The sequence below is a fragment of the Schistocerca cancellata genome, chromosome 1 (assembly GCF_023864275.1).
Source record: "Schistocerca cancellata isolate TAMUIC-IGC-003103 chromosome 1, iqSchCanc2.1, whole genome shotgun sequence".
Classification (NCBI taxonomy): Eukaryota; Metazoa; Arthropoda; class Insecta; order Orthoptera; family Acrididae; genus Schistocerca; species Schistocerca cancellata.
The window spans coordinates 651,317,652-651,334,429 of record NC_064626.1 but is presented as its reverse complement, the minus strand read 5'-3'; the positions used below and the strand labels follow the sequence as shown (position 1 = coordinate 651,334,429).

The window sequence follows — 16,778 nt, the reverse complement described above, 5'->3', positions numbered from 1 at the left end:
GGCATGAGGCAAGGGGTTGGAAGTAGTGGTTGTGTAGGGATGGAAGAGAATATTGTGTACAAATTTCACTTCAGGTGCCAACAAGAAGTACCTTATGTCGTGCCCTGAAATGAGGAATGTCCTACTCACTATCCTTCCCATTCCTACCACAGTGGTATTCTGCTGCCCAATGAACCCACACAATATCCACATCCATCCCTATACAACTCCTGCTTCTAATCACTTGCCTTATGGCATATATCGATGCAATAATGCTCGATGCAAGATCTTCCTGCCACAGATCTTCCCACCACCACCACCTACTCCTTGTCGGTCACAGGCATCACCTGTCCCATCAAACGCAGGGTTACCTGTGAAACCAGTCACATGATCTACAAGATAAACTGCAATCGCTGTGCTGGATTCTACATGGGCATGACAACCAACAAGCTGACTATCCATATGAATGGCCATTGCCAAACTGTGGCCAAGACACAGCTGGACCACACTGTTGCTTAGCATGCCGCCCAACATGACGTTCTTCATTTCAATGCCTCACAGCCAGTGCCATCTGGATCTGTCCCCAACACCAGTGTTTCTGAATTGTGCAGGTGAGTAGGTCTCCCTGCAATATATCCCAAGTTGCCATAATCCTCCTGACCTCAACCTTCATTGGTCATTGTCCTTACCCATCTAGCCCCTTCCATGTTCCCATTCCAGTACTACACAGCCCTGTATTCCAGCAACGCACCCACAGTGTTTTTACTTCTTGCCTTTCCTGGTGGCCACCCACCCATCATCTAACTTCCTGACTGCATCTAGCTGCCCTACCCTCTCTCCAACCCTACCCTGCATGCTCCCACAAGCAGCAATTTACCATCCTCCACCCCTACCCTGCTATCCCTCAGCTTCCCCGCTCCAGCCTCCTCCTTATCTCCACCATCCGGTTGCTTCTTCCATCATGCACTGCTGCTAGCCGTCTGGCCTCAGCAGCCAGGGACTGTGTTCATGTATATGTAAGTTGTTTTTGCGTGTGTGTGTGTGTGTGTGTGTTTGTTGTCCATTTTCAATGATGGCCTTGTTGATAGAAAGATCACTTTTTGACAGTCTTTTTGTTGTGCCTTTCTGCGACTCAGCACCTCCGCTATATGTTGAGTACCAAATATCCCTTTCATAATATAGATGATACCTTTTGTGCCTAGGGGATATTAATATAGGCTGGAAAGTGTGTTTTTGTTTAACCATTTTACTAGATTACAGTGTGTATCAGCAATTTTGGTGTTGAGCTGATGAGGCCAGTGATTAGAAAACAGTATATTGGTGTCATTGGCTAACATTACTGGTAGATCTTTCTGAATGCTTTGGGGCAGATCATTGACAAATATCAGAAATAAAAGGGGACCAAGTACAAAACCTTGAGGAATGCCTTCTCTTACTACTTGCTCTTTTGACTGAACACTTTCACCATTTTTTGAGGTGATTACTACTTTTGGAGCACCATCTGAAAGATATGACCTAAACCAGCTATTGCAATTTTCCCTACTTCCATAATATAGCAGTTTCTCCTAAAGTAATTCAAGACTGACAAGACTGGAAACTTCTGTAAGCTCAAGGAACACACACGTTGCATGTTTCCTTACTTTGAGTGCACAACAGATTTCATTTAAAAATGAATATAATGCTCCATTTATTGAACTCCCTTTCCAAAAGTCAAACTGGTGGAGACTCCGTATGCAGTTACTTTCCAAGAAATTAATAATACCATCATATAATGCTTTCTCAAGGACTTCTGACATGCAAGATGGAGGTAGGTCTGCATTGTTAACATCACTCCTTTCATCTTTTTTAAATGGAGGAACACCTTTTGTTGCCTTGAAAATTCTGGGGAATTGACCTGATAAGGAGCAGTTTATTATATCTGACAGTGGGTCACACACATGATGGTACATTTGTTTTCAAAGGTGATCAGATATACCATCAAAACCCCAGGAATTTTTATTGGATTCTGCCTTATAATACTGCAGATTTATTTTGGTGTGATCGGATCAAGAAAAAATGATTGTGGGAGTAACACTGAATTTGAATGACAAATGGGTGCAGGAGACTTGATTAAAGAAGAAAGCTTATCATCAATGTTTATGAATTGTTATTGAATATTTTACATAAATGTTTAGGATCAGTGATAACACCATCATCACTTTTAATGCATGTTATTGAGTGTATGTTGCCTTTTATGCCAAGTGTTTTATTGATCAATTTCCACATGGCTTTTGATTTATTACTTGAGTTAATTATGAACTGCTGATTATACATTTTCTTTGCTTCCTGAATTACCTCATTTAGAATTCTTTTATACAGTTTGAAACAATTATGGACTAACTTACAGTCTGTAGTTTTACTGTAGGCATATAACAGTCTCTTATTTCTGCGAGACATTAATATTCCTGGTGTTAGACATTTTGCATGTGTATTGTTTTTCTGCATGTTTGATTGGGAATGCCACTTCACAACAGTGATGCAAGACACTCATAAATTCATGAACCTTATTCTCTATATTCATAGCACGATAGATATCCTTCCAATCAGTTTCATGGAACAGATGTGTGAGATTTGCTACATTGTTTTTGTTGCCAGTTGTGCCCTGGAGAGCTTCTGTCTGCTTATTTGCAACTGGCATGGTCATATTCAGTACCAAGCAGTTGTGATTTGCTGTACCATTAGACATGTTGTCTAATGTGCAAGCTGATGACTTTTCAATAGTAACAAAAAAAATCACCTGTTGCAGAGGAACTGGTATTAGTTATTCTAGTAGGTTTAATGTTTATGTTTTACAAGTTATAACATAGCAACTTTTCATTACTTTCTGGGAAGCAGTGGAACTGGGTAATATTGGAGTATTTTGAATTGCAGTGTTGTGGTAATGTGTCCAGTTTGGAGGTCAATACTGTTATGTTACCATCAGATAGATTGTAGAGGCTTATAACTATAAGATTAAGAGAGTTAATATCTACTGTGTCGTGTTCAAAATGCTTTCCATAATTCATACACTTGGTTTTAAGTAATGTATTACATTCTACATTATCTCTAGTATGTATTAGATAGCCACCTTGATGTTTGTTAGTTCTATAAAAATGGTTAACCATCTGAAAGCCTGGAAATGAAAAATAGGCAGCTTCATCATCTTTAAGCCAAAGCTCAGCTATATGAAACAAATCTATAGTGTGTTTGAGGCTTTCTAAAAATATTTGTAGTTCTAATTTTTTTCCCTTATGCTTTGCATATTCTGGAACAAAACACAAAATTTTGATTTTTTGTATTAGTGCACTGGTTTTGGTCAAAGATTTTTCTGCTTGCAATTACTTATGATGTTGTTTTTGTCAGGTGCTGGGCTGCTCAGTGGAGCCTGTCCTAAAAAAATGTTCTCATCACAGTATTTTTAGTAGCGTAACATTATCTTGTTTGTATTGGATGGCACTTCTTATTTCTTCAAGTATTTTCTGTGACACAATTTGCTTTTAAAGACCATTCAAATGGAGTCCAATGGGGAATCTGCACTCAATCACAGTGATGTCTACAATTCTGATGTTTTTAAACTGTTTACATATATTCAAAAAACATTTGTTAGCAGCATTAATTTTCTTGTTTATGCAGGACCAGTGTGGTAGGTCATGAGGGTATGAAATGTTAACAAATAGAACGTTTATGAGAGTCAGATGACCCATACACTCCTTTAACTCCCAGCAGGCCACGAGTATTTCATTTTTATATACTTTATTAGAGCCATCAGACTGGGTTATGAAAGTGTTTGATGACATTTACCAATTACTTCTGAGTGTATATGCTTACTAATTTCCAAGAGGGAGGCCCCAGGCTTAGTAAAGCTCATGGATCTCACATTTGATGCTTCATTAATATGTGAGGCAATTCCATGTCTGGCTATCAGTAAGAATCGTAAGTTTCCCTAAGCGATCGGAATGTTAACTGCAGCATAAAGTATCTATGTAATATTCTGTAGACTCATCTTATAGTGATCTGCTTTTTCAGCAACTTGTTGACACATGTGAGAATTTGGTATTGTGGCATTCGCTGGTAATGTTCCTTCACTAGATAGCGCAGAAACACTTTCATCATTGACTACACTAAGCACCTTAAGGAATATCAGGCCTGCCATGTGATACATTTCTGCAGGTATTACATTTCCATTCCATCACGGAGTTTCTCTCTACTTTTGATGACAGGTTCATCTTTCCACCTTAAAAGTGAAACTTTGCTTTGCACTTAACCACTTTTTGCTGTTTTCCTGCACTTTTCACAAACACTATTGCTAAAGCTTTTATTTTCACAATTCCAGGTGTCAATTTCATTCTGCGTAATACCGTCCAATTTATTCCTTTGTTCACTTAGCTTGTTACATAAAGCATACAGTTTTACTTCATAATCTTTTTGTTGCTTAAGTACCACTTCATAATCTCACTGGTGCAATCTTTGTTCATTAGTTTTTGGCCTAACTCATCATTACATTTTGCACATACCCAGATTTTCTGCTAGGGGTCAGAACTCACACAGCTGTTGTGGTACACTGCCTTGAATTTGACACACATAATTCCCTTTGTCAACCTTCCTTTACATAAACAAAAGTTTTCTCATGTTTCTCACATGTTTTCGTACAAGGCCTCAGAGGCGCTAGCTATGCTCCCACAGTTATAATGAGTCTTTCGGTATCCTCCTTCCATTTTTCAGTCACTTTTGATATAAAACAACATGTAACACACATACTGTCATGGTGAATGATACAATATGTGCAAATATGAAACTTTTTCACAGCATTATTCATAAGATTTATTGAACTTCCAAACTCGCAATTTGCAAATGGCATTATCTTTGCTTGCCCTTTGGAAACACTACACTTTATCCAGCTCTTCACTTTTGGTTATCTTCAGTTCACTATCACTTAACTTTTTGTATTTTTCCTAATCCCTTTTGTAATGCCTCTTCCTACATCATACACATCTACAACTTTTCTGATTTTTACTTCAAGTTAATATTCTTATTCATTTTATTATTTTGATCTCCTCTGAGAGAGAAGTTTTCCTGCCCTTTTCTCTCGCGAGATTCTGTTTTTTACAAAGCAACATTTCTCTTCATTTATCACTACCCCTTATTCACTCTTACGTTTCCTACAAATCTCATGGTTAATTGTTCATCTATGTGTTCTCATAGTCTTATACCTGTCCCCCCCCCCCCCTCAACCCCAACCATATCCCCATCACCACCTGTTTAACCTCTTTGTAGACAGAATCACTTTTGCTAATTGTTAACTTGTTAACTTTAGAGAACATAACATGTATACAAGGTAAACACACACACAAACACAAGCGCACACACACACACACACACACACACACACACACAGTGAAGGTAAGTGCTTGAGGAAAACAAATAACAATACTGGGAACCTCATAAGATGTTATTGTATTTTAAGAAACACATTACTACCTGTGCTTTCCGTAAGTATGCAAGTGGTTCCTTCAATGGATAGCCATTCACACAGTCATAATTGTTATGAGATCTAATCCAGTGAAAGACAGTGTTTCGTAATTCTGTTTCCATTCCTGCTTGTCTAATTGCTTCAAGTAATGTTTCTTTGAAATTTGACTGCTTCACACAAGTGGACGACACCATTTTCTGTACAGAAATATTGATAATGCAACAGATAAAGAAATTCTTTATCATAAAATTGGGAAACATTTATAAAACACGAACTAATTTTATATCAGTTGACTTTTTAACAATATAACAAAAATTGTGGGTGAAGTAATAAATTGAATATTACAGAAGACCAGTGCTTAACTTACTTTTCCATTGACACACACACACACACACACACACACACACAGACAGACAGAGAGAGAGAGAGAGAGAGAGAGAGAGTATTCCATTTGCCATTGGTCACCTGGCTTAATTTTTGATTTCTATAACAACTATTTCAAAAATGTCAATGTTATCTCTTCTACTGTAGAACCTATTCCCAATATTTTAACAGTGACTTGTCAAAATACAGTGAAACAAGTGCAAATAAAAGAAATAATTTTATTCTGTGAAAACTAAGAACACCCTAGTTACAGACTGAACAACAATAATTTCACAAATGTTGTACAAAATTTAAGATGTGCAAATAAATAATAAGGGACTGAAGCATGCCAGAATACCTGGGCGTCCATCCCAATCAATGGTACTGGAACAAGTGACTAAACTAGAACTCATAAAAATTATTGGTGTTGTGGGCTACTATTCTAGAATATGTAACCCTCTCAAAAATGTTGGAAACTGATTTAAGATGTAAAATGGTTCATTTATTACTGGCATCTCTCCTGTCGCCTTTATATGGAGGGGTTTAACAGTGGCACAGTTTAGTCTCTCTGGAAAAATGCACTGAGTCAGTGATGCATTACATATTTCAAAGGACAGCACTTACTACATGGGAATACGTGTTGAGTATTCTATTGGAAACACCGACAGGTTCAAATGAGCTTTTAATTTAAAAAAGGAGAAGTGAGTGAGACATCAGTATAATTGAGTTTTATGTATGTTGCTTGTTCAACATAATCTTCTGAGTTTTCTCTTGAACATTTTGTATCTACATTTTCTACTACATTTAATAAATTATTGTTAAACATTACTGCTATCTGTAATTAATAATTTATAGCCCTTCTATTTAAATTAATAGTTACAATATCCTCTTCTGTGACTTGTTGTCCTTTCCCTCATTTTCCTACATTACATACAGCCTCAAGTGTATTGTTGGAATTATTGATTTCTGACATAATGTGCAAGTCCTCTGATTTTTTAAATAAATTTTCTTAGCATTTATAAGTGGTTTTTGTAGTGTGCAAATACTGAAGGATCTTTACTTCTTGTTGTCAACATAGCCATTTCCCTTACCTTTCATAAGATAATTTAATCCTCTAGTGATTCAAGGTTTTTTTTACAAGGATGTTTAATGTCCTTTCTTATTAGCTCATGTAGAAAGCTGTTTTCAAGTAATGATATGAATTTATTATGACTTACATTAAATATTATGCCAGCACTTGATTAATTATAAATTTCATTCCAGGTCACTTCTTGTAAACTGTTCTTAAAAATGTTCATTCTGAAATAATTAATTATTCTAAATGATTTCCACTGAGGAGTATATATACTGTAAAGTATCATTTTATTTCTCCCAACTAAATGTGCATCAGGATCAGAGATAGCATTTTTGACTGGGTATACAGTTGTTTTCTTACTTTGAACTTCAACAAAGAAAACATAATCATATTATTCTTAAGAATCAGGTTTGCCAAGATTGATTGTTAATATTTTTATTGATTATTGGCATTGACAGATCTGTGGTGTCATCACTGGATGATTACAGCACAGATCTGTCGAAACCAGTAACATATAAAAAGATTTACTAGTGATCTTGGTCAACCTGGTTTTTAAGAATAATATAAAAATTGAGATTGCTCCCAACAGTTGACACAATATCAAACATATGTAAAACATTATTGATTATGGTCCTACTTTCATATCTGCCTACTCTCTTTATCTGCCTGTATTTGAAGGTTAACTGATGAGATCAAATTGTAGGCTCCAAATATAACTTTCAGATCATTTTTCCTCTCAGAATCCTGAAGAAAACGCACACTATTAACTGCTTACTGCTGTCTGACAGAATAGGGAGGAATCCAAATGCCTCATAAAGTTATAAGCTAACCTTACTTTTCTGTGCATTCCCAAGCATTTTGTTGAGCTTTTCTGTTGTTTTAACTTGATTTAGAACAAGATGCCTGATTCCTGACTGTAACCTTAAAAAAGATACTCTTCTGAGACCTGTAACTACAAGGATCACACTTTTCATGATGGATTCGCAATTAAAACAAGACTGGAAGAAGTTACTGCTATAATTATTTTGGGAATTACATTTGAAAATAGGCACTTTGGAGACATCATACAGACAATGTCTGCTGAACATTAAACACTATAACATTTATTATGAAACAACTTGTAAATTATGCTGACAAATAACTATGTATAAACAATGAAAACTCAAAGTTGGAATATCAATACTATAATGAAAAGTTAGATTGTTAGTTACCTTAAAGTTGACATGCTGCAGATAGGCACAACTAAAAGAGATTTACACATTAATTTTCATCCACAGCCCTTGTGAGAAAAGAAACATACACACATTCATTCACACAAGGAAATTATCTCAAACACACATGACCACTATCTCCGGCAGCTTGGACCAGAATAGTGACAATGCGCAGACACTCTTGGCAGGGTTGGGGAGGGGTGGTGTCAGTTTTCCAGAAAGTGAGTTAATGTTCCATTGAGTACGTATATGAGTTGCTAATAATACAAATGCAAGAAAAGCACATGGGCATATTCTATGTAAATCTCTGAATGCCGTTCTACACTGTTACAGGGAAAATGATTGATAGTCGTCCTGTAAAGCAGTTGCAGCATTCTTCCAGCAAAAGTAGTTTTCTCTACCAACAGCAGTGCATGCTTTTTGGTTTACAGACAATATATTTCCTCAGCATATCCTGTCCAGTTTTTATGTAAGTAACCAAAATAACTTCACTGAACTCATGTTCATACAGTAGAGCTATTTTCAATTTATTAAATGACGACTACTTGCAGATGTGACATGTGCTGTTACGTACAGTACTGTAGTATACTGTTTAAAATTTTATTTTTGTGGGCCTAACAGCCTCAGTGCATTTGAGAGTGAAAACATGGTCCAAGTAGACTGTGTACCTTTTACTGTACGTGCAGTTGGCCGATTTCAACTGTGAGTCATTTTCAAGCACATGTCTGCAAGTTTAAGAAATTTGCTTGAAAATCACCCACAGATAATAAAAAGAATACAGCCTACATGGACACCATGCTTTCATTCTCAAAGCTGTAGTATATGCAGGGCTCGACCCCTGCATATTCAGCCACCACAGACATTGATGCCTCATACCAACACCAGGTTCTCAGGCACAGTTGTGCAACCACTGCTCTGGAAGACCCAGCTCCCACCATTCATTGCTTCTACTCATGACTGGAATGTCGTCCTTGTTGGGCACTGGCTATGTAATCGCCACATAAGATCATTTCAGTTTTACTGTTGAATTGCACAGGACGTTTCCAGTTTTATTGCATGTGTGGACTTTATCCTCAAACTTCACTAAATTGAGATCATGTTCAATAAACATTGTTATTTCAAGAACGCCAAACTATCACTGCCCTAGTCCCCAACTTGAGAGGACACTTCAGTTGGTGATGAGGATTTTGGTTTAGTATGTTTCTTCTCTGTCCTCTTCTTTTGTACTCGATATGTTTCAGTTAGTATCGTGGATACTGGTTTAGTCTTGTGTGACAGTGTTTGTGTGGTTTCTCAGTGCAGTGCTCTTCTCCGTACACATCATATCCTGTGTTTTACTCCAATGCTGAGACCAACTATGCATCTCACAGCAGGAGATACTGCAGACTTTGTTCAGGTAGACCACAGAATTTACTCTAATATAAAACTGAGTGGCAGATAAAAACTGTGCGCTGGACCGAGAATCGAACTCGGGAGATTTCCCTTTCACGGGTAAGTGGGCTACCAACTGATCTACCCATGCATGGTTCACGATCTGATCTCACAGCTCTACTTCCACCAGTACCTCATCTCCTACCTTACAAACTTCACAGAAGTCCTCCTGCGAAACGAGCTGAACTAGCACTTGGTCAGCCATCTGTGGAGATGTCACTTCTTCTGCTGCTCCTGCCACCCAGACTTGGCTCTGTTCCATCTCCCACTGTGGTGCCTCCATCACCGCTTGTGACCTTGCTGCCGGCTAGCCCTGCACCAACCCGTGCATCATTCAGCACAGCACCACCCACTCACTAACGGCCAGCTTGTGATTCATTAGTCTGCACTTCGCATGTCCGTGGATCTCTGGCCCACCTCTGCTGCTACAGTGTTGTCCTGTATACAGCTGATCTGCACATTGATGGCCCACTCATTGCTGCCACATGCCTCGCCAGTCTGAACTATGCTGGCCTGTCTGCTGCTTTCATGCATTTCACTGGCCCACACATCAGGAGTCTGCATATTGTCAGTCTGCCACCCACAACTGGTTCCTGTGTCTCTGCTCAGCACATTACAGGCCCCATTGGTGTCATTGCCTCCTTGCAGCTAAGTGCACACACATGCAGCTCGACACACCATAGCATCCCTATGTGGTCAAACACATCTACAGGAAATCTTCTCTGCCTTCCCCTCAACTGCTCTCCCTGTTTCCTGTTCCTTGGGCTCTGCCAGCTTCTGCATCATGGGTCTGTCTGATTCTGGTGCTATAGGGTCCGGTGCCATTGGCTCATCTGCCATCTCCTACTTCGGCACTATCAGCTCATCTGCAACCACCTCCTCTGGTGCTGCCTGCTCCAGCTGCATCTGCTCAGTACCTGCTCACAATTTGCAGGTGGCTGTGAGAGCTCCCGGTCTCATCTGTCGCCCAGCTGCCTCCCCTCTGCCACAACAAGCCCAACACTCCCATTCCAAGTCACATTTCACCTGGCCGATGCAGTCAGGGCCAGCTCTCTCCCCGTGGATGGCAGTGCCTGGACAGGGCACTGATGACAGTGACAACAAGGCCACTCTTTGTGCCTGTTTCCTTGTTTCCATTGTTTTGATGGAGACCACTTTTGCCCTCTCTCGACTGTTTGTGTGTTTTTCAATCACTTAACATTTCTCATTTCCATCTCAGTAACTTTCCACTCTGGCCTCTGTTCTCTCTTCCACGTCACTCAGGCAGTCCATTCCTGTGTTCTTCCTATGTGCTTTTCTTCCCATAGTGTCAATGTTCAGTGTTTTTCTCATGCTTCTCTGTGGCTTCAGGTAGCGGTTTCTTTGCTGTGTCTTCTCTCTTACTGGACCTCTTTGCTGCCAGCACTTCCTTGGATGTCCATCTCACAGCTAACTCTCTACTCACCAGCACTCTCTGGTGCTGCTTCTTTTGTCAGGATCATTTTTTGTTGCCCAATTGCTTTCTTGTTTTATTCCAGTTTATTCTGGTGGATGCTCAGTACCTCATTCCCTGCCTCCTGTGATGGAGATATCAACGGGTAATGGATGAAGTATGTGAAGGTCTGGGCCCCTGCACATTTGGCCACAACATTTATTGGAAATGTTTTGCAGGCCAGCCATGACCCCTACATCATTCCAAAGCAGCTGTTTGTCAGCAGATTGCTGCACTGTTTGCTGTCAAGTCTCCGGCAGCTGCCAAGATTCTGGGGGTGCAGGCCATGATACTACTTGGTGCAGAAATTGAGGTAAATACCATTGCAGTCCCAGAGGAATACTTGTGTATGTGCAGCTGTGTGTCCATGTGACTGTATGCCTGTGTTCTTCCGCATAAGCAGCTGCTGCAACACCAGTGACAACGCTGCCTTGCACCGTCACTGGGCTCTCAGTCACACTGTGCAACAATCGATACAGAAGACCCAATTTCCACCACTCATCACCTCTGTGGATGATCGGGTCTTCGTTCTTGTTGGGTACCAGGTGTGTAATCACCACAGAAGATTATTTCTGTTGTATTCTTCCATCATCACAGGACTTTTTCAGTTTTATTGCCTGCAGGGACACCAACCTCAAACTGTACTAAACTGAGTTCATGTTCAACAAACAATATTGCTTCAAGCATACCACTCTATCACTTGGCAGGACACTTCAGGTACATTCCTATAAACAATGGTTGAGAAGTGCTTAATTTGTGTGATGCCAGTGACCTACATAATGTTGGTAGGAAAGGGATTAGGTTGGTAAGTGTGACATCTTGCTGTGACAGCACTTCATGGTGAATTGATGAATGACCAGAAAGTTACTACACTTCTCTCACCATCAATTTTGTTACTAGTCGACTGCATAAATGTCTTCCATTCAGGAAGTGTAGAGTGGGCTGCACTTTATGGATCCACTTACCACACAACCACAGCATATCTTGCAAGTTAGGTGTCAACATGTATGATGGAATGGTACTGATCATGTACAAATGTAGAACTGTAATCTGCTGTAATGAATTTCTTGAGTTGTGTTCCATAATACGTGAACTACTTCTGGTACAGAGGAACCAAATTTAAGCTTATGGATCTCTTAAGATGTAGGGGGATCTAAGGATGGGTGATTCAATTGCTATCCTAAAGATTCAAAAACTATTACATCCACTGATGGTGGAGACAATGAAATCGGCATTGTTGAATACATATTGACAGCAAGTTACATCTGAGGCAGGCTCTTCAATGTGTAGACACTTGACAAGTTAGCTGTTCAGCCTTTTTATGTAACAGCTAATTTAACAACTGCAAATAAATACTCACTTAATACACAAAAATAACTCCTCTATATGAACATGACCTCAGTGACATTATTTTTTCTATTCAGATTAGAGACCTGGAAAGCAAATGCTGAGGAGCTATAGCCTGTCTGTAAACTGTAAATTGAGCAGCATATATGGTGTGCAAAGTTGCTTTTCTTGGAAGAACAGGGAATTATTTCAGAAAAATTGTGACACTCACAACCTCAACACAAGACAAGTGAAAAATTTCTTCCAAGGCTCTGCAACTTTCACTAAAATACCCAGGGGATTCACTGGGACAGGTATAAAAGTATACCATAAGCTTTTCATCAATACAAAAATGGAAATTAATAATATACAGCTTCTCAACAGGAAATGAAAGATATTCTTCATAGAATATCCTTGGAGTTATAAGGCATGCTTTAGTATAACAGCAGAGGAGCCCACTTAGTTAAAAACCCACTCTTAAAAGAAAAAAAATGATACCTATGTCACACAGACAAACTTTGTATTTTAACTTAAAATATGATGATGAAGCGTAAACTTGTTTATATTGTTAGGATATAAATGAGGAGAAATATTATATTTTAATTTGAAAAATGTGTATTTATTTATATATGTCATTAGGATTAAACGTGTACTTTCATTTACTTTACTGTTTTAACCATTCACGTAACCTAATGTCAGTCAATCACACATTTTAATATTATGAGCAACCACTAATTCTTAGCAAATAAGCAAATAGTATAATGCATATGTGATACCAAAAATTTTCATGTAATACTGCATTACTCCACTTGCTTTGTTCTGTATTTCTGGTACACTAGTGGTACAATATGTAATCAGCAGGAGGAAATAAAAAAAAATAAAATAAAAATCTAAAGCAAAAGCTCTGCAGCTGCCATACAGGATGGCTAAAAATCAATTTCCCTCTATCAATATAGAATAGGGTGCAGAGATTTCTTGCTTTAGTACTATTTGTAATTCGTGCCTGATATGTCTACTCCATGTAGTGTTAACACACTTTATGGAAAATAAATGTCCCCGGGCATGTCTGCACGCTGTGTTGTTAGTGATTCATAAGGTGAGCTGTGGAAACGTCTATATAACTTTGTGAAACACCTCATAGTTGCTTTTTGTGATGTGCTGTGGTAAAAAGAATGGGGAATAGCCTGCTCGCTCCTTGTTTTGCAAGCTTATGAAGGAAGGTAGTGCATGACCACAATTTGGTGACGTACCTTCCCTCATGCTTCTTACCTCCAGACCTGCGTTACCACCTTTCTGCAACCCCAGAATGCAATTTATCCTTTAACATAGTTCTACTGCACATATATTTTGTACAACCATTTAATATTTTTCTTAATCCATATTATTTAACAATATTCTACATTAATTTTATGTCATTAAAACATTATTCTCAATAACCGACGACTTTTCCATTCCCTGCAATGCAGTAACTATTAATCCTAGAGAAAAAAAATGAATAGGACCTTTTTTGTTGCAAATTTGATAGAGCTTACAAATGGAATGACACAACGAAATAAAATAAAATAATAATATAATGAAATAATACGCAACCAGTTGTATGGAGGAAATTTAATTTCTTTACCATTTTTGGGCATTCAGTACCCTTCTTCACGAAGTTACATCTATCGCATAGTTTGCGAGTGCCAATAACAAAGTGCATATGGCAAAATGCCATGATCATGTAACATTCGCGCAGACTAAGTTGACACTCAGTGCGGTGGCTGATGGGGGCGACGGTAAATGGGAAATGCCTTTACGGTTGCCTTCATTACCTAATCCGCCGAGTGTCAATTTAGTTTACACATATAGTATTTAACAGTCTCTGCATCAAAGCAGCACAAAGATGCGAAACAAGTGCAGACATCACTTACTTTTGAACTGGGAAAGATTTTCGATAGAAGCCCTGGTTTTCGAGTTGGTCGAGAAAAACATACGAAAGTGACCTTTAAATGCTCACACTATTAGTTTTATGCGGACACGCACTTTATTACTGACACTCGCAAATAATGCGATAGGCATAACCTTCTGAAGAAGGGCACTATGTGCCAGAAACCGGTAGAGAAATATTAAAATTCTTTTATGCAGCTGGTTGCTTTTATTTCGCTATATACGACTACAGTTGCTGAAGTCTGATAAGTACTAAAATAATAATATAATTTACTTTTGTAATGGGAAAGATTTTCGACAGAAGCCCTAATTTTCGAGATAGTCTAGAAAAACAAAAAAAAGTGACCTTCAAATGCCCCCTACCCCGTACCCCACATTCACACACCCCGTCGATCGATTCATCACACTCCCTCTACCACAGAATAAAAATTTGTGACTATATACATTTCTTCCCTTTCCCTACGATGACAATACGCATAGGCTAACCATATCTGTTGTCAACAATACCTGCATTGTTCACAGGTAAAAACCGGTAAATCATAGGAAGTTCAGTAAAGTAAGACAGAAATGGGAAGGCCATCCATTGGCTACGGTCACAGTGTCACCAATATCGGTCGTTTCTGCCGACGACTGACATAGGTCGATGTTTTCAAATCAGTAAGCCACTACATGCGCGGTCACAATGTAGCCAATCTCATCGCCTGAACGTAGACATCAGACAAAAATCCGTGAAATTCAAATCAGTTTGTTTTCTTCGCTCATGCTGGCCGACACAACACGTAACATGGAATATGAGAAACAGACAGGCCTAAAGGCCAATTTGCAAGGTTTCTCGAGAAGAAAGTTTTGTCACGTCGGCCGTGAGTTTTGACGGCTGACGTCATCCGTCAGTTGTTCATCACGTGACCCCCCGAGCTCATTTCCTCTCAATACACGGCCATACACAAATCTCTCTATTTCGTTTCGTTGTGGTTTTCGTGGTTAATATCAATTGTTTTTTGTTCATTATTTGTTGTGAATTGTTTTGTTATTTCTTTTCTTAAAATTTATAGTAAATGACGAAAGATTAATCGATGCCTTGACGCAACAATTGAATTGTACGACGTGAGTGTACTAAAATACTTGTCCTCTACTACATTTATAAAGCGAATTTTTATACATACTGGTACGGTATTTAATATCTTACAATGATATGCGTTGCAATATAGCTCCAAATTGAAGTGAAAAGAGTACTGTGGGTAGAATCAGATTGATTAGTAGGTGGAGTTTATTTGTATGTTGTCAGGCATTTGTACCATTTTATATAAAAAAATGGACTGAAACACTTACATTGCAAGTTTTTTGTTTAAATATATTTTTGTGGTAAATTTATTTATCGTTCAAATGGCTCTGAGTACTATGGGACTTAACTTCTGAGGTCATCAGTCCCCCACAACTTAGAACTACTTAAACCTAACTAACGTAAGGACATCACACACATCCATGCCCGAGGCAGGATTCGAACCTGCGACCGTAGCGGTCGCGCGGTTCCAGACTGTAGCACCTACAACCGCTCGGCCACCTCGGCCGGCTATTTATTGTTAAGCAGCACTCTGGACTGTGTGAAACAGATTAGCTAGCATCAGCGGTCACTGTTTATTTTTATACCGGTAAGTATTTTCAAAAATCTTACCAAGAATCCAAATAACAGCAACAAATGTATGAGGGTGAACGGAAAGGTTGACGGGGAAAGGGGGGGGGGGGGGGGGAAGGGAGCGCTAAACGAATAATTTGTCGCTTGTGTGAAAAGATAGACGGGCGGGGGAGGCATATGATACCAAATATTGTTTTATGACTCACTGTGAATTTACAAATAAAGGCTATTTCTAACACAAAATGTAGGTAGTTATTTACGACTAACAACAGCTCAAAGTTCAACAAGGTGAAGGAAAACTAAGAAGCTTAACAACCGAATAAATAAATGCACACATACTCAATCGCGAGCGAACACACACACTCGGGCATGTAAGAAAAGCGGAATTACATTTTCTGTGCAGTTGTCAGCATGGTCCAACGTGCTACAAAACAATAGCCCTACCTGTATCTCCGAATAGAAATTTTTGTAACTACTCATTTTCTTGATTTCTTCAGTAAGCCTTTCAGCTGTAAAATGTATGCTTTTATCTTTCATGTCATCCATTTTCGGTAATGTATAATGAGATGATAGTTCGTCAGGACTTGCTGCAATCGTCTGACAGCCGGGAGCGTGTTTATCAACGTCGCCAAGGTAACAGAGACAACGCATCCCGCTTAGTGGCCACAAACGCATGCGCAGTGCGCTTAAACTCAGCACGCTTGAGCGTTTGTAGAAAAAATTGCGAAAGCGTGAGGGCTGTACAAGTAGCTTATACTAGACTGTGAGACAATTTCCGTACGTGCATGGAGGTACTATACGTTCATGGTAGCGTATCTAACGCGAATAGTTAATATCAGCAAACCTTCGATTCTTAAAGAATCGAACACGTACAT

General features: G+C 38.9%; 1 protein-coding gene across 1 annotated transcript in view; it reads right to left on the bottom strand.

Moving 5' to 3' along the window:
• Positions 1–16,469, bottom strand: part of LOC126183425 (TBC1 domain family member 19) — a 198,191-nt gene extending 181,722 nt beyond the window's left edge. The window contains exons 1-2 of the mRNA XM_049925394.1: positions 16,348–16,469; positions 5,476–5,664 (exon numbers count right to left, since the gene is read on the bottom strand). Coding sequence (XP_049781351.1) covers positions 5,476–5,664; positions 16,348–16,449 — 291 coding nt within the window. The 5' untranslated portion in view covers positions 16,450–16,469. The remainder of the gene's footprint in view (positions 1–5,475; positions 5,665–16,347) is intronic.
• Positions 16,470–16,778: the final 309 nt, after the last annotated feature.